A 25540-nucleotide genomic window follows, 5' to 3' on the forward strand; every position below is an offset into this window, starting at 1 on the left:
ATATTGGTTTCCTGTTTGATCACATTTTAAAAAATCGCATGCACAGTATTTATGCTATGTTGCCAATGTCCTGAAATTAGAAACATGCATTGAGATTATTTGGATTAGTTTGCTGCTATAAATGCCCAAATGATTGGCCACTTTGTTGAGCTATCATTTGTGGCGAGGTCGCTTTTGAAAAATAAGTCAATACCTCAGTCGGCTTTGCCTGGTCGGATGGGGATGGTTTATTTTTTATTTTTATGTGTTTGGGCGATTTGTTTGCCTCTCCTGTATTTTGCACGACTATCGTGTTTTTGTCCTGTTTGTTGTTGTAACCTTCTTAACCACTCTACTGTACATCTGTCAAAATGAGCTTTATAGCTTATCGGATTCCTCCAGTATAAATAAATATTCCGATTCTGAATTTATACATAATCAGATAATTCGTGTGCTTGTAAATAATAGTAATTATAATAAAAGTAAAACTTTACATCATGGTCCAAATTTTGCTTTAGGTGTCATGTCATGTGTTTAAGAATCCACTGACAAGCCCCTCGGAGCAATGTTGCACCTCGAGTCAAAGCATGGCTGTGAACGAGGATCTCTCATTTCGATCCCCCCCCCCCAAAGTAAACCTTTATGGTGTCCTCGCCGTCATTTACACACCGATGTGGGGGCTTACGTTCAACACCGACATTTGCGCACTTCATACCTGGAACTTAGCCAATTTAAAGGCAAAAAACGAATTAGATGTAATGTTTTTTTTTCTTCCTTGTACAGCCATTTGCTGACCGTCAAATCGCTACACTGTTTAATCATAAGCAGCTGTCTAGATTCAAACCCAGGATCTCTTGTGATGGCTGCTTAGTGCTCTGACTTGTGAGCCACCGGGCCACCTCTACCACTCGCAGTAATGTAAACAGCCTTTTATTTCTGAGTGGAGTCCTTGTGCATTGTATGAACTAGAAGAAGGAACATTTTGCATGGCTTATTTTGTATTTTTTTTTTACACCTGTGATACATTACACACTTAATTACCTACGAGCAGCCGTCCGTATGCTGCAGTAGTGCAGAAACGTAATTGAGTTGACCGCGCACGCTAATTTATTCTCCATTTGACTTCATTGCTCGAATGACTGAGTAATTTAATAAGCAACTGCTACTTAAAGTGCTGAAAGTCACGCGCTGTACTCGGGCTCGCTACCGCCAGGAGGAGTCCACAAGGGTGGACCGAGATCACATGGCTGCCTAGACTGAGGCCTGTGTACGTGATGAGTCCTCGAATCGGCAGTAATGCCAGGAACTATATTTTTTTCCTATTGTCCGAGGGGTTATCCAAAAAGGATCCCCGCTGAATCCTTTTTGGAAGAATTTTCTGCTTAACCAATTTTATTCGTGGCAAACTTGTGCACAATTGGAGCTATGATGTTATGGGGTTTTTGTTTCCAATGTGCATGCAGACAAAAGAGGGGCTAGTCAAGACCTGCATTTAAATAATCTGTGGATAATTGGAAATACTCGCTTCATAACCCCATCTTAACGGTACGAGAACGGGCACATTATTGTAAGCTGTTCTGCAATGAACTGTGGGAAAGTTGCTCATAATTGGAAAATCATGGCCTCTGGACAACAGGAGTTATTCTGGACCCAGTGGCTACTGGAGATAATAGGAGTGGTGGTTAATAGGGTGATGGATAAGAAGAGTTATCTTATATTAAGGCCATGCCTATGTAGCACACATAAGATGCTAGTTCACCACTGCAGATGTTCACGTATTAGGGATGGTCCAATTTAAACAATTCCTGTTGTGATCTGATTGCAATTGCTATTGTCCTTTGTGTTCTGTATAGCAGTGGCTGAGTCTACTCACTTGAGAGCTGGAATTGTTCAATTTGTGACTGAGAGCTCAAGCCCAGCCACTTTGAACGTTGGATTTTCTTTGTTAGAATGTGGGTAAATTGCTTCAGATATTGGTAAATCTAACGTGGAGATAACGCATTAATGTGTTCATATCGAATGAGGTTATACCAGAATAATTTTGGCACGATGTCTTTTTTTTAAATAGGCCTCAAGCTGTAGGCCTCAGGATATGATGAGATTATAATGGGCAGATTATAATTGTGATTGATGAATGATTGTGATTTGCTATAATTAATTAAATCAATGCGCGAGTTCATTAAACTTCAAGCCGAGTTAAATGTTTTAAAAGTTTTTTTTTTGCAAAACTTAACTAACATTCATTGACCACACTGATTTAAAAAAAGAAGTCAAGCTTCCAATTTAACACGACCTCGACTTACGGCAGCAATAAAGTAGAATTAAACTTTGTATTAATTATCATGGTAAATAGGGTTGGGCTTACATAAAAGTAAATAAAGCAATTCTAGCCGGCAATATTCTAGGTTGTTGATTTTTCTGCTTAGTTGTCATTGATATTCATTCTGGAGGACATATACTTTGTGTACCGTCAGCAACATTTCTTTGCAACATTGAGGCTCAAGCTAAAATGACAAAATCCAACACAGTAAAGACACCCTCTTCATGGTTACTTTTAAAATGTAATCATTGGCATCACGCATGTACGTGCTGTAGTATAGACTTAAGTGTATCTACATTTTCCGTGAATATCCCAGTTTGCTCGAATAATAGGTGGCTAATGGTTGTAAGTACAGTACACCAAATAGGATGCCGACCTATTTGGGCATTGCTCAGTTATTTTTTCCCATAATAAATTATCAAAGGATCATAATTCAGGACCTCATAAAAAAGAGTTTTGAGACCCAGCGAGGCTTCCCTGGATATTGCATTACGTATGTTGAACGTCTTTCGCACCGTACATAGCCAACTGTGCTAATCGGAGGTGCGGGAAAAGGACTCTTGTTTTCGCATCATCAAATTATAGGAGCGGAAGATGGCAGCCTTCACGCGGCCCACTCTGTTAAGTGAGAGATCACGACGAATACAGTCAACGCGGCGACCGAACATCGATCATCGATATCCCGGTCTTCAGAGCAACAACGCAAGCCACGCCAATGGCCCTCTTAAGGGCCAAAGAGATAGGCCCTGGATGCTCCGACTGAACACTGAGGGACTTCTCTTGGGTGAAATGCGAGCATCTCGCGAACGTAATGAAAACGCGTCACATTGATGTCAGCGGCACACTCTGCTGCTCCTGACGCGGTTGTCTGGCTTGACCGCCTGAATGTGAAATTGTAGTTGTTGCTCTGTATCTACATAAGCCATCATGTAATAAAAAGTTTGGGGTTCAATTTTCATCGAAGGCGATTACAACACATTCATCTCCCTTCATCATTCACGTACCTGGTGGTGAATTGAGTTCGCAAATGAGTCCATGAGCAAGTCTCTGGGAATAGTTCTTATATTTCGATTTAAAGCTTTCGTGACTGCAAGGATTCATCTTCTTTGGTTCTTTCGGTAAAGTCACGTAGAATGAGAATAAAATAATAAATTAATAAAATAACACAATAAAATTCTCACTGTGTTATTTTATTTTATTAATTTATTATTTTATTCTCATTCTACGTGACTTTACCGAAAGAACCAAAGAAGAATATTTCTTATGTTGGGATAAAAAGTACCTGGCAAACTTCACCCCTCGAACAATGGTTTTCAAATATGTGAAATAATACAATTGATGTGGCATTTATTGCGTATTCGAGACAGTGAGATATATATGCAATATAATATTTAGAATAAGAAACATTAAACTCCTTCATGCATTTGCATACTTAAACTATTAAGCATGAAGCGATTACATAATGGAAGGGCACACTTTCAGATATTTTTTTAAAGGTATTTCCTTTTTGTTTCAAGGTCAGTGCCAAGGTTTTTCAAAGGTCTTTTTGGAAAACTGCCCAAAGTTTAATTTAATGGGGGAAAAAAACATTCCTCCGCATATTTAGACATTTTTCTCCACCCCCACCTAGCAAACACTAATGAGATTTTTATAATTACTCCTGGTTAATTAGAAAGTATAACAATGCAGAGAAACCATTCGGCTGTTGCAGCTGAATTTTCCTTTGAGGCTGAGAGTAAGTGGGGATTGGAGGGAAAACCATCAACCCATTCATTATCAGAGCATCACACACTGCATATTAATTGCCCAACATTAATTCCCTTGAATTGCTTGGTCATTTTAAAACCTCTATAAAGAGTATCCAACATAAAGCTACAAATACAATGCTGTCAAGCTGTTTATTTTTTTCACAGTAACCTCTGACCACTTCGAGTACTCATCTGAATAATGCGTTCATAGTCTTAACATGCATACTGTGGGTCGAACTATGCAATGAATTAGCCGCCAGTTCTGAAGTGATGTTTGATACGAGCCTTGCCCATGGTGATAATGATGGTGAGAACTGGATACCATATATCCATATTTTCCCACAAATTGGATGCAAGGGAAGGCAATTTACAATTTTCAGAATTTTGATTGTCAAAAATTGGGTTCACCATAATTAGCCACGTAATTTTTTCTCCTTTTCTTCCCCCACAATTTTATCCAAATTGTGCTATTGGCGTCATTTCACGAGACAAAGAGTTCATTCGGATCTCTCAGAGAGCACGTTACTGTATTACATCGCACTGGATGGCTTCAAGGCAAAAACTAGGCAAATGATACTGAGATGAAAGGATGATTGGCAAACGTGGCGCTGGAGCGAGAAATGAGAGAGGCGAGCATCTACTCGAGTCCGCAGCTAGAGAAAGAAGTGAAAATAATGAATACATTTGTTTGGCTATAGGAGGAAACTGAAGGGCCTGGAGGAAACCAAATGCAGAACAAGGGGGGGGGGGAACAAACAACTCCACGGAGAAAGGCACCCCGGGTTGAGACTCGAACCAAGGCCCTCATTTTCTGTGAGGCACTGGTTCATGCCTTTCGTTGCCAGGTCGAGTTAAATCAAACAACGGGACAAGTGACGGCAGGATATTCCTGTAACTGCTGCTTGCAATGCCTGGGTTCGGCACTGGACCTGCTGTGTTGCCTTTGGGATGAGCACGGACCGTTTACCGGTGACACGCGGCTAGGCAGCCACGCAGACAGGCAGACAAGGCAGCAAATAACCCAGCGCTATTTGCTAAAGTGTTTTTTTGTTACTTGGACTAGTGCACAATTGCGCAGTATCACCATATAAATTGGCCAATATTGTTAGAAAATGGCCCGTGGAAGCAGCTATCACAAAACCACCTCTGATATTCCTTCAAATGGTTTCTGAACAACACAGTGGGGCAAAGGGATCGTCCGCTGCCTCTGCATGTGAGAGTAATGTTCATCGCACGACAGTCAAACCAAAATGTAATTCCTCATAATTGGAATTTAGCCAAAACTAAGTGGAGAATACAATGTGATGGGTATTTTTGCACAGTCATTGGTGACCAGATATGAAGTCAGCGATGCCAGCTTCGCACACTGACCTCTAAAGATGCCCGGCCGTGACAGCTAATAATGGGATAATCCAATGTAAAGGTAGCTGAGAGGAGCAGAGATAAGAGGATGATTGGTCAATTTGGCACGGGAGAAGAACAAGGCAAGAAAGCGTCTACTGGAGTACAGCCAGCAGGGACGTGTAGATAATTAACACATTTTTCAAAAATGAATCTAGAAAACGGCCATCTAGGAGCCTAAATTGAGACATTAAAAAAAAAATGTGCACAATATCCCAGAATTCCTAGTTCCTTCCTTTGCACGGCTGCTCTTATCTCTGCACAGCAAACAAGCAAAGTGATAAAACAGCGACCGCATAGGTTCGTTGCTGTTGTTGGTACTTGGTATTGCGTTGTGGAAAGTAAAAAAAAATCCTACGAGTTAAAAAAAATGTCATCGATTGACAGGACACAACTTTAGATGCATTTTAAAAAATCCCCTTCCAGCACTAACAAATTAAATCTTGTCAACCGAAACATGTTGCTGAGGTCGATCACACTTTACTTGCATAATGAGTACTTGTCGTGCCCCGAAATAATGTCAAGAGGTTAAAATGTAAATTGACAAATGGATTGCAAACCATAGCAAATGTTAGCGAGGCCATCAGATTTGTTGCCAAAATCCTAATTGAATGCTCTGAGAGTCACGTGCACCCGGGGCTCTGGATGGCTCATTACACACGGTCACGTGAAGTCGCTCTTCCTTACCGCCGACTTGGCATAGAGGTGGTCTCCCCAGAGAATGATCCCAGATGCTCCCTGAGAAACAGTCTCTCCAACGGAGTGCATTAAATCCACCTGCAGAATGACAATGATGCAGGGTTAACGTGCGCAATCATTTGGGGGGCCGTGCGGTAATTCACGTCTACTGGGGAATATCATGGCGGAGTAACACCGATGACACAAAACGCACAGTGTGCAAGCAACGCTGCAATGGTGTCATGGTTTTGCACGCTGCACTTGTAATCTGGAGGCTGCAAGGTTGATTTCCTGGTGCTGCTGCCGAAACATTGGCGCAAGATCCTCAAATTCACCCCCACCAACCTTCGTCCACTCAACAGTATCAGTGGGTGGGGGGAAAGTTCGTCGCTCGGCAGGTCACAATGTCGCTGTAACGGGAAGCCAAGCGCACTCTGGCACATGAAAAAGACACCCCCAATTCTTGCGCCCATTCCTCGAACATCCTTCGCGATGACCGACCACGGGTTTAATGAGGCCAAGACTGTGGCGTTTTTAATGTAGACAGCAGAAGGCTGGACTGTACCGCAACAAGGAGTCATTGTTTGGACCAATCGTGGCAGTCTAGCCATCGTTACCTCCCGCTGCCATTTGCGCACGAGAAATTTGCGATGGGCAGCCCTCAAACTACACTGTGGGGACTAATCCAGCGCACAGCATCGTGGCAGCGATCCAAGCAGAATGATATTTCGTTTTATTTTGGTTTCTACACATACCTCGGACCCATTCATTGCTTGTCGTGAAAGCTCTAGGGAAGTTGCACAAACATCTGGAGGAACAAGCATGGTGCATTATGATGAGAGGGTGGGGGAGGTTGAGTGGGTTGCAGGAGGTCGCAAGCAGCATGCGCTCCTACACTTCCCATGCACATTTCCGAAAAGTGGCGGAGCAAAATACGTAGCAGCGGTTTACATTTCACCTTCGGCGACGCACACTCTGAGGGTAGAGCCCAGAGCTGAGCAGCTCGATTCCTCGTGACGTTGCTCAGCTTATCGGTGCATATTACGCAAACCTGCCCTCAGCTGCACCGGTGGATGATGATTTACCTCGCGACTATTTGCGGAAGTCGTGCTTCCATAGCCCAGTTCCAGCAGCCCACGAAAGTGGAAATCTCATTCCGCATTTATTTCTGTGCGGCCAATTGGCCCGAGCTGATGTCATAAAATGGTTCCGCGGGCGAGGATATTCCCCGCGCTGAAGGAAATGGCGTGCATCGTTCAGTTGTTCACCCTGGTGAATCTCATCACGGTTATAATTTAATGGAGCTTATTCTAGTGCAGATCGCTCTGTATTCTGTAATGATAGAACACTGGCAGTAATACAATTACTCAGTCAAGCCCTGCAGTGAAACCTTTGCTATGCATTGTATTTTAGGATAAAGTTTTACATTAAGATACAGACAGTTACTTACAAACTCCCTACCCATGCATGCATTGTGATGCTCAGTGCCAAGTTAAATACGAGGTACAATTTTAACTTGACCTTGGAATTACTTTGAGGTGGGGTTAATTTGATCCGTTACACGGATGCTCCCGCTGAGCGAGTTTCCCGGCTATATTTACGCGGGAGATTCCATGGTGTGCGAGCACAGCAAAAGCAGCGAAAACAAAAGACAAAAAAAACCGTTAATATTGTTAAAAACGAGGACAGTTTCCTTGGGGAACATTGCCCAGCATGCTGCAAAAGCTACTTTCAAACTCAACTAATCTCCACGCCCATTCCTTTAGAACTGCTTTTTTGTGTTTAGTTTGTTGGCCACGTACGGTGCAGAAGAAGCTCAAAATCCATACATCAGCAGCAGCAGCGTTCTCATGCCAGGCTTAACGGCGTATCTGCTAGGCCGTGAGCGTCTAGCTCAGTGTTCTGTACTCATTTTCAGAGGGGGGGGGTGGGGGGGCACTTTTGCCGGTGCGACATCATCAGTGCGAGGGCCGCCACACATTCGAATCCATTGGGGTTTGATGGCACGCTGATGACGGGGTGTTTTCACTCTTTGTATTGTCGGGGGCTGCACATCAGAGACCATACTAATGGCCACCAGGGGCCACCAGTCGCCCGGCAGACCTGGCAATGAACAATGGTCGAGCTTATAGTCGAGTCAGCCCACACACCTGCGAGAGGAAGTCGAGGGTGTAGGTGTAGACAATCCGTGCGTAGACCAGGACGGGAATGATGGAACCGGGCTTGGGCATGCTGGCCACTCGCATGGCCTCCTTCACGCGGTGGTGAACGAACTTGCGCACGTACTTCGTGGACTTGAGTGGCCTCTCCAGGTAGATGGATGGGTAGAGGGCCGTGCTGCTGTTCCAAAGCCAGAGCAACTGGTCGTTCCGCACGCGCTCGACGTCTGGACACTGGCCCGTGTACTCCGGCCCCGTCTTATTGTAGTCGTAGTTGTAGCAGTCCGGGAAGAGGTAGTAGCCCCAGAGACCACCCGGCCTTTCGCTCTGCCCCACCCGCGCCGTTTGCTCCATGAAATCCCGCGCGGACTTATCAAATTCCTTCTGTGCCTCTTTGGCCACGAGGTCTTCGGGCCAGCTCGGATGAGCGTGCTTCACCTTTGTCTTGGACTCCTTCCTGTACTCGTCCTTCTTGCCCCAGTTTCTGCTCCACTGGGGTCTCCACTCTTCCCAGTCGATGACAGCCAGGCCCTCAAAATCCTTGCCTTTTATTTTCGCGCGGATGTCCTCCCGTGCTTTGTCCAGGTGCCCCACGAGGTCACCACTCTGCGGAACGCCGCCGTTTTTCAGTGCCCCGTGCTCGTCGATGTACGGGTAGTAACCGAGCTGCGTGTGGTAGAAGATGGTCATGTTGTCTCCGCAGAAGCACTCGTTGGGGTTGATGACGATGTCGAAGATGTTGAGGTCCAGGCTGATGTTGTAGCGCTTGCTGCACAGCTCTGTGGGGGCGTTCCACACCGTTGTGAAGGCATTGCCTTTGAGGATGGAGCCCAGTTTCACCCCGTGCTGCTGCTGGCGATGCTGCTGCTGTGTAGTTGGTCTCCCCAGGAAGACGAGCATCCAGAAGAGTGACTTGAATAGGAAGAGGAGTTGTGCATTCATGATGAAACCTGCAGATAAATGCATTGATCGTCAGTGGCTTGCAACAAACGATGGTTTTAAATCGGTTGTCTGCATGGTCGAAAAACAAATATTGTGATGTAAAAAAGTCAAAAGTGTTTCCTACTGAAATGGGCATGGAGATTAAGTCATCTAACGTTTATAGCATTGAGCCGATGGTGGAATTTTCGCGTTTTTTAACGGATGCGAATCATATCAAAGCACAATCTCAATGGACCTGGTGCTCGTTTTATCAACCGTCGAGAACCGAAAGGCTGGAGTCAACCCTTTGACCACGATCTGATCTTGTAACCCACCGATTTGTATCACACGCGCTCTGACCACTGCGCTCTGAGCAATGTAACAACCGTGTCACCTAGTGAGGTTCACAAATGATGTGCTCAACTACATACATATATAATATAACCGCTTTGCCTTCTGTGTGATGTGTCGTTATTTCATGCCACTACGAGGTTATATGCCGAGTGAGCACCGATGGAAATAGTAGAACACTCTCTGCTGTCACACCTGCAGTGAAACAATTTTAACATCGAGAATGTTTTTAATTAACACAAATCTGTACACTGCAGTACTTTGTTGCATATTATTCTGGCATGAAGCCAGTCAAAGCCAGTCAACTGAAATGCTGTGATCTTCCTTTCATCTCGGTGGCGGTTAGAAATACTATTTTCATTTAGCCTATTATTTGATGAGTTTACTAAAGCAGCAACTTGATGTTTATAAATAAGAAGAATACACTAATAATAATTGTAAATCTACATCTGAAATCAGGTGTTCTCATGCCGCGTTGATCATGGGGCTTGTTTAACCCTAAATTTACCACACTGGTAAGCCCGGGAGCACTTCGGATTTTACTCTTCACCGATTTTAGCCATGGCCAGGAATTGTATTTGTATAGGACGTATGTCACAACCATTCACATCGAGCTCAGTGGACAGATGCAAAAAAATAGCTGAGCTGAGTTTTTCTCACCCTTAAGAATAATGAGATTTATAACGCACGCAATGTTTTATTTTGCGGAGGTGTGAAGCCCAGCTCAGTGTCGCTCGAAAGCCAAGGCGAGAGACGTGGAGCCCTCATGCGCCTCTTCAAAGTCGGGGCAGATTGAATTCTGCTGCGGATTTGAAACGGGATGGCATTCCAGACGGTGGGAGCTGTCACGCCCAGGCAGTGAAGTTCCTGGTACTTGGTGGAGAGAAGAGCAGGAGGGGGAGGTTGCGAGTTACGCTGCTACGGAGAGTTCTAATGTGAGCTGTAGTGCGGGGGGTGACAGGAGTGGGGAGAGAGTTACGGTGGCTGCCACAGAGAAATATTGCCCGGCAGTGACGGTCCTTGGTATAGGGAGGAGGTTGTGAGTCACGCTGCTGTGTGTAGAATTTCACCGTGAGCTGTAGTGAAGGGTGACGGGAGCGGAGGAGAGAGATACGATGGACGACCCAGAGTGGAGGCGCGATGGCGATGGGAAGCCAGTGGAGGGAGCGGAGGCAGGCGAGGGAATCTAACCGAGGACGACACTGAAATTGCTGCTGGCGCCAATTGTAGCCTCATTCTCTTTTACAAACGATTTGAAAAACAAGCAAAGTGTTTTATGCAACTGGCCACATAATTGCAACTTTAATGGCTTGAGCATCTTGTAAACTTGGCATAACCACACCAAATAAATGATTTGACTGGCTACGTGCCATTTGGTATTTGATTTGCTTCTCCAATCAATTCACCTTGTCTCTAGTCACGTGTGCTGTTCCGGAGTGCATTCGATTGAAAACAATTTGTTCCAGTTACAGCTCAGAATATTAAAGAAATGTAGAAAGAACAAAAAAAATAAAGAAAGCACATTCTGTGCCGTGAAAAACTCCATCTTGACATGTGTTTAATATTTGCTACGTGGCAAAACGGCTTTTTTTTCTCCGAGTGTTTAAACGTAAAACTCGTGGGACGAGGAGATGTGATCAAGCGTGCTGTACAGTAATTTAAACGTGCACTTCAAACACTGGAAATGCTTTAAGTCAAAAGAATAAATCAATTGTGATCGGCGTTGTTCTTCCACGCACGTGCAAAATGCACAATTACAGGAGCCTCACTTATTCCCGCAAATATTATGTCTATGTCTACGTCTGTCTGTCCCTTTACACGTTTGTCTTTCTCGATCGCTCTTCAAGGCCCCGTTCCTCCATGGCCACGAAGGGCACCACTGGCTGTTGAGGCGGCTCTGACTCTCGCTAAGAGCAAGGAACAATCTCGAGATTGTGTCCGAAATTACCTTCTGGAAATACTCTCTCTCGTTATTTTGAGAGTGTGCCTTACATATATACAAGAGGTGAGGAGAGTGTTTATTTGTTAGTGAAAATTGTTCACGCGATATTAATGTACAGTCCTTTGTCCATTCCATTGCTGGATTAATTGCCTTCCCATGACGTGTCAGTATTAGGGTTGTTTGACCATACTTCACCGCGCTTGTCAGTGCGGTTTGCCGAAAGAGTCATCCAGGACCCGGTTCCGATATCATTCGTGTTTATCCTTGGTCAGGAATTGAACTCTGGCCACCAGCGTCAAAAACAAAGTTCTCTAGCTACTGTGCTACCGTTCAAGCCTTTTCGTTCGCTGCTATAATGGCGTCATGTGTTGTGATGGTGAGAGCTGGCCCTATGTTAGGGTTTCAGTGATGCTGTTGGTAGCGCTGAAATGTAATGTGCATGGTGTGAAGCGTTTAAAATAAAAAAGCACAGCATAAGCCTCCTTTCCACGTTTGTTACACATCCCATCATGCTTGAAAATGTAGTCAGGAGATAAGCAATAGGATCATTGTTATGGTTTCATCCAGACGGTTTAGTCAGTGGAGGCGTTTCAAAGTCATTGTTACTTCGTTTTTCATGCTAGTATGATACAGTTATTCCATGATAATAAAAAAAAAATCTCTCTATATGTAAACCGGAATTAATCTCGGTGTGCCAATGCTTGCATATTACTCAATACAGAACAATTGATTTTTTTAAACTCCACAATGCATTAATTCCAACACATTAGTGCAACTTGTAACATTACGAATGTAAAAAAATGGCAACATTGGCCACTGAAATCGAACTCGTTAATTGAATACGTTGACGTACTAATTTTATCACCCGATAATTTCCACAATGTTGTTAGGCTAGCTTGTAGTAGGGATTGTTGGTGCAAGGCACTACTACTACCTCGAGAGTACACGATACACCTATCCACAACAAGCCTACATTATTGTTCCCAGTATTCATCCTATATTCCCATAATAACAACAACGAAAGTATGACAAGGACACAAATATGGGGAAATAGCATGGGAGCATTCTGGCCCAAATTAAGCACCAAATACGTTGATATATGGCTTTCTACAATACACAAGAGTGTATTTTGAACACTGATGATGTTACTGACATCTTTGCTGTGCTGTGCATGGACATTTGTATACCAGTGGCTTGTACAAGCTGCCAAGCCATTGTGGTCACAGCTTGCCTTCCATTTGTGTGTCATTTATAGCCAGTGTCACTTTTATGGTCCCTTTGACAGCAGCTAAAAAGAGTACCTACCCTGACGAGTAACTGATTTGCGATTCCCTGCCTTGCATCTCCAAAAACAGACGTAAACCATTTAAAATTAATAATAAAAAAAACTTACGGCCCTTTTTTTCAATCCACTGCTGGATGACGGGCCTCCACATGCCATGTCAGTCATGGGTTTGTTTCTTGACCATACCTCACCGTGCTGGTCGGTGCCTATTGGTGAAGAGTGTGGAGGCCCGGGCCTGGTTTGGGTATCTCTCGTCAGTGACGTTTAGAGCGGTGTTCTTCACTCATTTTCAGAGGGGAGGGGGGGGCAACTGTCGCCGTTAAGACATCGCAAGTGTGAGGGCCGACGCACATTTGAAACCATCGGTGTTTGAGAGGACGACGACGACGATGGGGGGGTGTTCACATGTTGTGTATTGTAGGGGGCCGCACGACAGGGGCCGCGCTCGTGGCCACCAAGGGGCCACACCGGTGGGCCTGCGGGGGCCTTGCAGTGAAGAACACTGACCCAGAATGTCAAATACTGTGCAAGCCAAAGGAGATGTGTTCAAGAATGAGACTGGTGCACGTCATGGAAATGTCGAGTGTCCATGACTGGCTCAAGGCTCCCTATAGAGCTCAGAAGTACACCTTAATAGCAAGAGCGCGAGGACACTCCATGAACTTTGATTTGAATACCATAGACGTGCAATGTTACTCAGTACAGTATGGTATTGTGTAATGCAGCAAGGTGCATTGTTCATGGATATAAGAAATCAACAGGTTATATAATACTCTTTGGTTCTTTCGGTAAAGTCACGTAGGTAGAAAAATAATAGATCACGACGTTTCGATCGCAACACAAGCAACCGTCATCAGGTGGGACAACCACAGCAAGAAAAAACTGCTGAAGTATGCAAGAGAGCTTCCATGGCACGAGGTTATATAGGCCTCGGCAGTAGGGGGGGGGGACGGGGGGGGGGCAAGTGGTTATATCCACTGTCGTCAGTAGGTTATAAAGGCACGTTTGTCTTTCCACTGCTGCTTGAATGGCTCGTGACAATATGCCAGTGACTCTGGTCCAGTGACGCTGTAATCACTCTTCACACCACAGTGCTCCCACATTTCATCACCGTGTCCATGTGTTAAGTCGTCCCCTAGAGCGCGTTCCCTTTCTTGGCTGCCTCTGGGCCAGCGGCACTGCCACCGAACCTACCGAGGAGAGCACCGAAGAGTCTTTGTCCAGATTGAAGGGGAAAGCTACATTGGCAGTGCGTTGATTGAATTTCTCGCATCTGGCACAGAAGGAATTGTTCGGCACTAATGGGTGTGCAATTAAAGAGTCTGGCTGCGGCCCTACGTCGTGAGACCCGCTCAGGGGCTGCGGCTGACAGACTTGCTCCTCGGCGCCGATGTTGGCGCTCCGATGGTACACATTGCCAGGCGGCTGTTTCGCAATTGATTTAGTCTGCGGGCGCGCACCGTGGATGCCGCCGCGCCAGAGTGGTTAGCGCGCTGTACTTGGAATGCATAGGTCGCTGCTTTGTCTCCCGCCAAGGCAGCTGAAACATTTCTGCAAATGTATTCATTGTCCTCTGCCTCCGTCCAGCCAGTCTTACAAATGGGTACAGCAGAGCGAGTCGATCGGCAGGCCGCGTGTGGTGGTATAAAGTTTGGGCGCTGACTTCTTTCAAAACGTCGGTCCAGCGTGGAAGAGAAGGCCAAAATCCCCCCTCCCCCCCCCCAAGAGCGGCTCTCTAGAGCTATCTCGAGTGGGGACCCTTCTGCCGGTAGTGATTTGAGCATAGCTGCATAGTATTGCAGGGCCATACATTTGCAAATTTAGCATCTAACTCATTGCTGCTGTTGGAACATCCCAAACAGCTGGCATCCAGAAGTACTTTCCCTGCCTTTATGCAACTGAGATAGGACCATATGTCTAAGGAAACAGGCAATCACTTTTCTGTGTAATTCTATGGGCTCTCCAAACAAATGAAACGTCCCGCATTTTAAACCGGACAAGTTAATGATCCATTTTCCATAAAAGTGCACATTAATTATGCATGACTTTTGAAACTAATCATGGCTTCAAGCTTTGCCACGTGGATGGATGATGTTTTCCAGGGATGTCATCGATCTAAGTTTGATAACATGCCTGCAGGTGCTTCTATAAACAACCTTACTTGCACATTTTTCTCCAGGTTACCTTTAAAAAAAGATGGCTTTATTTCGAAACTTTATGCGGCTTAATTTTTTTTCAACGCCCAGTTCCAAAGAAAACACTTAATTCAGTACACATTAACATTGTATTAAATGTACAGTATCATTGGCTCTCAAACCCAGAGATTAATGATATTGTTTTAATGTAATAGATTTGTTTTAACAACCCAAACATTTTAAGTTAGAATCGCTTAATGAGCCACGTGGCACATTAGTACACGTACCTTGAATTTAGAAATGTGGGTGTCGATATAGCCGATCATCTCTGCAGAAATACAATAACTACCCCATTCAGGGAACTAAACGGTGGTTCTCCTATTGGCTCAGACCCACCCACCACATGAATGTGGAATTACCAGCATTCATTACAATGGTTAACGCAGCGTGTTGAATTACTTGCGTATTTAAAGTTACATTTCTGTATTGTTGCTATAAACGACATTTATGAAGGAGTTAACACATTGAGTTACATGGGCCATTCCCCTGCTGCCCCAAATGGAGCAGCCTGCGTCTCATGTAATCGGCTCTTGATAAGCCACTCTGTACACAAGCCACTGGACCACGCCCGGCATTACATTTCCTTTGCAAAGTGGCTGTGGAGGCCATAACCTCATAAATGCCTCTTAAAGGATGCTCAGCATGGGATGAAGCCAACTCTGACCCCCCCCACCCCGCTTATCTGACATGCCACCGCATGCAGCGAGTTTTCAAGTGCACATGGCTCGGCATATGGCAGCGATTATGGTTGTCTGGTTTGGCTCACAAATAATGGCAGTCCCAGCAGTATGCATGTGCACACAAGTACACACGCAAATATGCACTTAAACATTCGAACATCAAACAAAGATCCCCCGTATATCGTGAACGAACTGCTGAGCCAAGTGATGTTAGCGAGCACCTATGAAGACCGGCATGGCAAGCCGAAGGGGTGGTGTCGCCAGTACCCAGCCCGTCTGCCTTTGTCACCCCGGTGCATAAAGACAACTCCCCTACCTAGCCAATAGATTAGTGTACACGGAAAAGTGCCCTACAAGATTTAACATGGTACAATATTCATGGTACAAACGTTGATGGATCGATTGATTAAAATCGATGCTCTTGATACACGCGTAGATTTGTGCACACGAGAATATATTTACAATACGTGCAAAATTATACACAAATTGTTTTCCAATCTTACACTTAGGATTAACTGAGATACATTACAAAGTAAAAACAATGCAAATGAGATGGCACAAAAATGTGATCGAATAACTTGCATTATAATAAATGTCAAGACATGGGTAAATGATGACATGGCTGGTACATAATGGATGGTGTGGACATCACCATACCCAGCCTGCCATTCTCACCCCAGTCCTGATAGTAACACGATGCACCAGGTATGCATTTCATGTGGAGTATACCTTGAGGTAACAGCGGACAGCAATGGGTAAAATCACGGCCGATTATGATGAAACCAGAACAAATACCACTCGCCACAAACATGCATGGCTGGAAATTGAAAACCAGCATTGGATACGTTTATCGATCCATTTATAGATGCTCCAGTGGTTCCTGAGTGACCCCCTCCCCCCGTTTGTTTTTGAACACGCGACTGAACAAAGTGCAAGCGTTGGCTTTTTATCATCTTACAGAGGAGAGTATGAGCCGTTACATCAAAGTGAACGTGTTCAGAATGGTGGGAAACATGTAGAGACTTTGAAACACAAATGTAGTTTCCGTCATAAATATATTCATGTTGTTTTCGCGGCGTTATCTATAAATGGATTACTCTGCAGGTAGAGGTGCTTCATACGTACATGGAGGGTTTACAGATACAATATGATGAAAACACACACATATTCCCTGACCCGAGGACACTCACAGCCCCAATTAGGTTTGTTGAGTAGATGTATCCATAGCCCTGGACAAAAACAAACTAAATGTCCCTTGCAGTGCCGTTTCTACGAGTGGAAGCTGCACCACGTCACTGCAATGCATTCAACAGAAGTCTGCAGATGCGGGAGGTCAACCACGCATTGTTCGCCAAACTCTGTCTGACAGAGACCGCAGTGTGCACCGCTAATGGGGAGAGAGCTTGTGTCAGTATCATTAAACGCAACATTGTTTCCCCATATTTCATCAACATCATACCCCCAAGGTAAAGTAATGGACGCATGAGTGTATCTGCTGTGTTTTGAATTAAAAACAGCATGCAAGCACCATCCGTAATGGGGCAGCGAGTAGAGTCGTGGAACATGCTTGTTGTTGCTGTGTGCGCTCACCGCATTAGATGATGTTTGTGTGATGCTTTGTGGGTTACACCACATTCGAATGACGTGGCAAAAAAAAAGAATCATCTGTGGATGTGCTTTAGAAACGTTCCGAGGGGGGGGGGGGGGGGGGGGGGAGATCGGTGTTCTTGTAATGAACGCAAAGCTCAGGTTTGTACATCTATATATTAATGAAGGTTCTGCTCGTTGTCAATCCGCCGCTGGACGTAGGCCTCTCCACACGAGTATCACCAACTTGCCATGACCACCAAGCTGGTCCGTGAGAGTGTGCGAAGAGAAGCGACCGGTTTAGATGCCACTTGCTGCTGGACACCGGCCGTGGCCAGGAATCGAACTCAGGTCACTGGTTACTGGGTTCGTAGCGCATTGCTCTCACCCACCAGGTCACTGCTCTCACTTAAAAAAACAAACCCATTGCTGTACATTCTTTACATAAAAGCACGTAGTATAACGTGTGTGTGTGTGTGTGTAATTGACAGTTGTAAGATAATTATACATTTTGCGTGCAGCACGAGAGCAGTGTTTTTTTTGTTGACATTGAGTTTTCCCAAGCCATCGAGGCAACGTTTGGGAAGATACAATGCCAGCACACGCGATCATTATTAATGTAAAAGAGAATGCGATTTTACTTATAAACAGATCGTGAAATACATGTGCTCATGCTGTTACATGTTCCGTACCATGTAATGGAATGATAGGTCACATCCCATGTTCAATACCGGCGTAATAATCTGGCAATTGTATTCCGAATAGCCTTGAGCTCATTCGAATGGGTGTCATCGTACTGTGAATGAAGCTCACAAAATTCTTCCAGTGCCCATTTAGGCTCACGATATTACCTCCCCTGCACCCAGGCAGCGGTGGGTGGTGACCTGATTAACTGTGTCTGCTAAGTTCACAGTAGAATGACAATTATTTCTCGCAGATGTCATTTGCGCCACAATGGACACACGCATTGCCCCCCAAACAATTCTTTTGCGAGATAGAATCAATTCAATTTATACTCCGGGAAACATTCCAGCTTGATTAAATTCATCAGTTACATCTGGCACCTGCAGAAATCAGTGGAAGAGGCCGCGTGGTTGCATCAATCTCCCCCATTCGTCGTTTCACCGCTTTACATTCCCATTCGCAGATTTCAGTGCAAGTGACCAAAAGTGAGAAATTACAACGTTAATGAAAATAATTCCCATATTCCCATAATTAAACACACACAACACAAGCATCCTGTATGCAACCGTCCAATGTGCTGTATACATGTATCTTATTGGAAACATATATGCTCACTATTCCACGAGAGACCGGTTAATCTAGATGAATGTGGACTGAATATATTTCAGATGACACGTATTAAACCAATGTATTGCCTCTGAGTATCTGTAAATTTGAAGCAGTAATTGCATGTCGCTTGTAGCACACACACGCACAGACCATCCAGGTGTTACACCTGGCCATGCATGGATAATTCTTGTTTGAATTATGATTGTCAGCACTTTACTGTAATATCGGCCACATCTGTTCAGCGCCTTTAATTAAAGCAACGAGTTGTATAATACATTTTCACAAAAGCACTTGAAACTGCTATCGCTCGACTATTTATTTCATTATTTAGATCCTGCTCTGCCTTCCATAATTGCCCAAGTTTTGAAGTCGTGTATTGCAGTTGTAATCCCTACAAACAGAATTGCCTAAAAGGTATAGAAAAATGGCTATTATTCCCCAGAAACTTTGCTTTTGTGATTAGGACTGTATGTGAACGAAAGACACAAATTCGCCCGTTTTCTCATTGAAAACAGATAAATTTCGAAATATCAATGTCCTGGTCACAAAAGCAAAGTTTGTGGGGAATAATATCCATTTTCTGTACCTTTGAGGCATAAGCAATTAGGAAATTCCACTTACTACCCAGGACCAACAAAAAAATATTACACAGTGTAATGTAACACTCAACACCCACTGCACTGAAAACGAATTCATTTCCAAGTGTTTTTTGTGTTTAGTGTGTTGTCCTTCCCCTGCACATCCGATTAGCACGATTGGCTATGTACGATGCGAAAGAAGTTCAACATACATACAAAGCAAATGTCCCACACATTGTTGCATGGATCTGTCCATCCACTCGTTGACGGTGCCATAGGGACGCCTAGAATCCTAGATGGTGAATCGTTGACGTTCAAGTGACGGTGATAGGAGCGAGCTTTGGGTGCGAATATTTGGGCCCCGGGAAGAGGAAAGGAGACAGGGGGAGGGGGGGAGTGGTTTGTGTTGCGGTGAAATTGAAAAAGAGTGTACACACACACGGAATTGAGAGAGACTCGGCATCACTTGGCACAGTGGTGCTTCATGTTTACACCCATTTGGTTCTCAATCGGTATTTTTTTCATGTTAACAAATACACAGGGTTTTATGAAACAAAAAAGTTGCAATTACGTGCCCATGCTTAATTTGTCTTTCGATGATTTACCTTCCATAACAAATCCGGCACGTCTCGCACCCCAGGTTAAGAACTGCTGCAGTAGCACAATAACAAGGTTGGGACTTTGATAGAATTAGTTAAACAAGAGGGAGAAGGTGATCATTTCGGACCCAGGAACGCAACCCTATTTTCCCATGAGGTTAAATATGAAGGGAGCATCGACGATACGCGTCATCCTCATGCAACCAATGGTAGGCGATGCCACGCGGTTAGCGTTAATTCCCAAATCGCTGCATGTGCCTGTGGTGCAAGCCTGCTGCAGTGTGAGAATATTTGGTTACAACATGGGGAGCGGTAGTGTAGCGGTTAGCGCTCTGCGCTACGAACCCGGCGACCTGAGTTTGATTCCCGTTCACGGCCACCAATACCAGTGACGATTAAATGAACCCGTCCTGGGACTCCCTTAGGTCGACTCAGCCTCAACCTTGGTACCTGGTGTGATGCATAAACATCACCACTGGAGAGACAAAGGCGGTCGGGCGTGGTGCTGGCCACCCACCCCCTCGAGTGCCGTGCTGGCATTCATAGGTGCTCGCTAAAAGCACTTGCCCCAAAAGCCTGTTTAGGGTACACGGGGGATCTTTGTATTGGTTTGCCTACTGGAGTGTTCGAGGATTGGTTACAGCATGGGGACATTCGTATGGATCTAGCATGGAGTCAAAACCGCTAAAACGTCGATCCCTGTTCCATAACTGCTGGTACGGCAATGTTTACCGTAAACTATGAAGCTAAACTTTTTTTTTATTTTACCACGTAAGGCCCACTGAGCTATATAGCTATTTTTCAGAAGCGACCTGGCTATCACCAATGATAGCTCGCCGAAGCGGCTTATCACGTGGAAATGTATAGCAGCCAAATACTATGTTTCTAAATGCGGAGGGATAAACCGGAGGACCCGGATAAAACTCAACGCGACCACGGGGAGAACATGCAAACTCCAAATATACAGACGTCAGGGTCGGGATCGAACCCACGACCTCCTGCATACCAGGCGAGGGAGTTCACATCTCGCCACCGTGGCACCCCAGGGTAACTTTATTTGAGCATGACACAACACCTACTTGTCATTATCATAATTTGTTAGTCAATATTTCACGGACTGATTCTATCGCTTTACGGCGTTCAACAGAATATGAAGGGGTTAAAACCAGCGTGGGCCGATTCAACATTCAGTACAGATCCCGCGCGCAGAGATTCGATTTGGAACAGTGAAGAACTGAGCCACAAACATCATTCCCAACAGCGGGGAGTCCCAATTAGGGCTTGTCAAAGCCTCGCTTAATGAAAGCACCGTGTAACGAGAGGCAAGGAGCACAGACTTGACGAGGCTGGCCCAAACAATGCCGGGGGTATAGATAAATCCGCGAATCCGTTTGTGCCGTTGAAAAACCATCGTGAATGCATATACACTATGTTCATTTCTCTCGTGTTGTTGTTTTTTAAGATCGAATACAGGCCCTCCCGTTTGGCACACGTTGCTGCCATGCCATGCAATGGGACCTTGACGTTTTGCTATTGTTCTTTACCTTTCGTGCGACTGACTTACTGCCCTCCCCCCTCCATCCACGTTAATGCTCAGGTTGGCTCGAGAACACAACCGGTGGCTTACCGTTGTGGACATCGACGAGGAAAGAACGCAGCCTGCCCCATAACCGCGGCGGCTCCTCCAAACGAGCGGCGCCGGAAAAGAACGCGCAGCAAAAATTTTTTTTTAAAAAAACCCCAGTTACTCGTGAGTGGAGTGGAGTGGCAAAACATCAGCGTTCACGACGCCGCATCCAAGACTTAGTCGTTGTAGTTTCCTGTTGTTGTGATAGTGCGAAAGTAAACTCGGCTTGAAGAGAATCTTACCGGCGTCAAAAGTAACTTTTGTTGAGTTTCTTTCCACCTGGCGTGATAGCAAGTTGTCTGCCTCGAGCGTGGAAGGAACTCGCCGATGATGGAGGGGGGGGGGGGATGGTCGCTGTAAGTTGAGTTCCCTTCCTGCTTGGATGGTACGCGGCCCCTGCGAGCAAGGAGACAGACGAGTCGGTTTTTTTCTTGGTTGTTTCACGGGACTTCAACGTCACCGCCCCCACACACACCGCCACCACCTCCCCACCCCACACCACCACCCACTCACACCACCCCCCACCGTGTGTAAAACCTGCGGCGACTCAACGGTGATTGGAGCGCGCGACTACTGCCCGGGCAAGTTTAAAGAGCGCAGGGCACAGCTGCAATGCTGATGATGATGATTCACTTCCTCATTTCACTCACTCGCCATGGTCACAACCTCTCGTAGTCGCCCGTGTGTGTGTCTCGTCTTAGTATAAAGTACTAGCAGGAAGTCTCCGGCTTTGACCGGGAGGGATTTTTTTTTTTCAAAACTTGTCTCCTCTTAAAAAAAGCGTTACATACATACACAAATACTAAGCTATGGGGGCGTCCATAAATGACGTCACGCGATTTTGGACGATTTTGACCCCCCCCCCCATCGTCACACGGCGTCACAAAAAGTCAGACCCCCCCTCAAATATGACGTCACAAAGCTCTGCCCCTTCCCCCCCGCAAAAAAAAATGCTTCAAATCGCTTTAAACTATTGTCATCGTAGTGCGCTGCACTCTGATGTTGTAGGAGAAAACATGTATTAAAAGTCTATTTAATTGAGTAGAACGTGTTGTCTATATTTGTTTAAAGTTGCGACCAATAACAGTCGCGAATGTTTGAACCGGTTCTGAGCCTACCCGGGGTAGACTCAGCCTTATAAAACACTTGCCCCAACAGTCTGTTCAGCCTATAGGGAGGAGAGAGGGCGTGGGGAAGGTGTGCATTACTGTCTTTAAAATACGTACCTGGAGTACTTGGTAAGGCGTGTGAACATCAGCACTGGGGAGACAGCGGTGTGCAGGTTTGGCGCTGGCTTTACCACCCATGCTATGTCGAGACAAACACATTCGTCACTAACACTGAGTGGCCTTCAAGAGAACGTGCAATAGGTGACATTTCAGGAAATAGCCCCGATTATTCATAGCACATTGCGAATAGGGTTGTGGCCTCTGAGGTACAGACACATGGAATTATAATATCTCACAATTGTAGTCGAGGGGAGAATCGCTTGTAAATGCATCGTCTTGATTGGTCTATAATTATGCAACTGACAAAAAACCTGACCTTTAATGTGTCCTGGGAAGACTTACAGATATTGGATTGACAGCTGCCTAGCAAAAGCAGCAGAGGTGATAATCCTACTTGTGTGCTATCCTAGCTTAATAAGTAGTTTCTCACAGTGTGCACTCCTAGGGTACACTGCACTGTGCTTCCAGGAAATGTTTCGTTTCCCCAGCTGTGCATAATAACAGCAAGAACAGTCTTGGCTTTGTCTAAGTGTACACGTCTCTCCGAAAACAATCTCTCGTCGTGATGCTGCACGCACACACGTGAGTGGGACGTGCGCGTCACGAGGGACACAAGGAAGCGTTTGAATGTCTTCCTCCACGACGAAGGCCGAGGAAGAAGGGGAAGATCGTGAACCTTGAACAGGGGTCACGAGTTGTCAGCACGGATCACCAGTGAGAAGGAACTCAAGATTACTGGGGGTAGCAGAGAGGGGAAACGGTTACGTTTCACACAGCGAAGGCTGACTTGGAACTCATCGTCACAACGGCGCCTCCAATGAGTACGGTTGGCTACGCATGGCGCGAAATAAGTTCAAGATACAGTACATATAAGATACATACAAAATCCCCCTTGTGTTTAAGTCAAATCAGTGCGGTGTTTAAACTTCAGCACTGGGGAGACAAGAGAGGTGGCACGTTATGCTTGCCAATCCATCCACTTAGACATTGTTTTAAACAAATAAATATGATGACATAAACACGTGGGGTGCAAATAATTCAGTTTTATTTTTAGAGACTGCGGAGTCGACTTGTTCGAAGCATGCAGATTCGTTTCTTTTTTTGTCCCTCGTGTTTTCTTGATTGTGCTGGGGGCGTCATGTCATGAGATGCACAGTCCGTTCGGAACTACCGCAGAGCAGTGAGAACAGTCTGCTGCAGCAGCAGATATCACAGAACTCCTTCTGAAATCCCATCGACTGACTTCACCTACACCAGGGGGCAGCACTTCCCCAAGCACCCTGATGCATGCGTCACGCGATTGCCCAAACCGGCATGTTTATAATTCTCAAGAGCAGGAATATAATAGACACATCAAATGCAAATCCAAATTAAATGTGATTTTTTTTCGTGCAGTCATTGGTCAGCGGGCTTAGACCATCACTTCACGACACTTGGTGAGACCTTGGCTTCATCGCGGATGGCTTCTCGCATTAAAAACCTGGAACTCAGCCGGTGTCGGTTTGAACCAACAGATAGATATGTTTCAAATTCATGTTAATGCATAATGTACGTGCGCGAACGTAAATAAATAAATAAACACATTAAGTGCGCGTACACCATGTGTCCGGGCGCCGAGTAGGAAATTGGCATATAAAAGCGTGGCTCTTAAATTGTTGTGCGGAATTGTTCCAACGAATTGTCACTGGAATTGACAGTTGAGGCATGAAAATGATTATTTTGGATGTAGGGGCTAACAAAGACAACCAATTTATCAGGAGATGTCATGTGAAGTTAGACAGTCAAATTGCACCACCATGCAATACTCCACTACACGGTTCAGCGGACCGTAGCTACACTGCAGGCTTCTTCAGCTCCATTATCCACATTGCTTAAGGGAGGCAATTGGCCGAATGCCATTTACTAACGTAGCTAATGCGCTTGCTTCCACAATGTTTCGGGTGGCCCTGGATGCGTTGTGCTTGACCTCCAGTCCAGTGGTCCACAACAGTTCTGGAAAACGAGGGCCACAGGCAAGCCACAGCAAATGTTGGTGCACCAACAACAACCACCACCAATTTTTTTTTAAATTACATCAAATGAAAACGGCTCTAAAAAGCGCCATACATTGTTAATTTTAAAAGGTATAACGATGATGAACTCGCTTATCCGTGACTCATTCACGAGGTGGCTGATGTTGCTAGTTGTGCAATGGGCAGTAAAAAAAACAACGCATGGGCGTTTTGTGAAATAAAACAATCCTCGTTTCTGAAGCCGTTCCTCGGGCCGCTTTCCAACGGTCTTGCAGAGCCTCCACCAGCAAGTAGCCTGCGGACCACGGGTTTGGAAAACCAGTGCTCTAAACGTTGACTTCGCAATGTGAAAGTACACCCCGATTATCAATCTCTCAGAGAGAGAGAGGGCATTGGAACATTCCACTTTGGGGGCTTCTGATGTCAACATTGCCCAAACGAGAGGTGAGATAATAATCGTGCATTGCCATGGAAGACAACGAACGCGTGCTCACACAGCCACCTACGCATTTCCCTTCACTTGAAATTATGACATTTTCGATCGCTAATCCTATGGAGAATAAGGCAGACCTTTGATGTAGAGGCTAGGCTCGGGTTACAGGGTATTGCCTGCCCCCTGCTGTTTTTTTATGTGTGTGGACCCATTTGGAACAACAATGCAATTACTATTTCAATACCGTACCTGTATTGTACAACACATAAAGCCTTTCAAACATTCGCATTAAATTGTACATTTGTATTGATGTATGCATGCTGTTAATGTACTCCCTCTGAGTTTGCACGTTTTCCGTTTTCACCATTCGGCTCATAATATAATGACCATTTCGACTTGAATTCCATCTTTTAAAACGCACATGTATAATCGTGCTTTGCTGAGATGAGACGTTTTAGTATAATTACTTACAACAATTTGTCAATCCTCTGCAGGCCACAGGCCTAGCTATACTATGTTGGAG

At 45.2% G+C, this 25540-nt stretch overlaps 1 protein-coding gene across 6 annotated transcripts in view; it reads right to left on the reverse strand.

Annotated features, from left to right (window-relative positions):
- The window catches only part of LOC116949404 (hyaluronidase-1-like), a 32465-nt gene extending 10344 nt beyond the window's left edge, over positions 1 to 22121 (reverse strand). The window contains exons 1-4 of one of the 6 annotated variants that reach the window (XM_076072040.1): positions 21586 to 21840; positions 10628 to 10743; positions 8277 to 9235; positions 6136 to 6225 (exon numbers count right to left, since the gene is read on the reverse strand). In XM_076072040.1, the coding sequence (XP_075928155.1) occupies positions 6136 to 6225; positions 8277 to 9227 (1041 nt within the window). In that variant the 5' untranslated portion in view covers positions 9228 to 9235; positions 10628 to 10743; positions 21586 to 21840. Of the gene's footprint in view, positions 1 to 6135; positions 6226 to 8276; positions 9236 to 10627; positions 10744 to 21343; positions 21477 to 21585; positions 21841 to 21895; positions 21914 to 21993 lie in introns of those variants that run through there. The other 5 variants (XM_076072038.1, XM_076072039.1, XM_032966693.2 and 2 more) reach the window with 5 other exon arrangements.
- Between the last annotated feature and the right edge of the window lie 3419 nt (positions 22122 to 25540).

This window comes from Petromyzon marinus, chromosome 36, assembly GCF_048934315.1.
Source record: "Petromyzon marinus isolate PM22_M1 ecotype Great Lakes invasive population chromosome 36, UKy_Petmar_22M1.pri1.0, whole genome shotgun sequence".
Taxonomy (NCBI): Eukaryota; Metazoa; Chordata; class Hyperoartia; order Petromyzontiformes; family Petromyzontidae; genus Petromyzon; species Petromyzon marinus.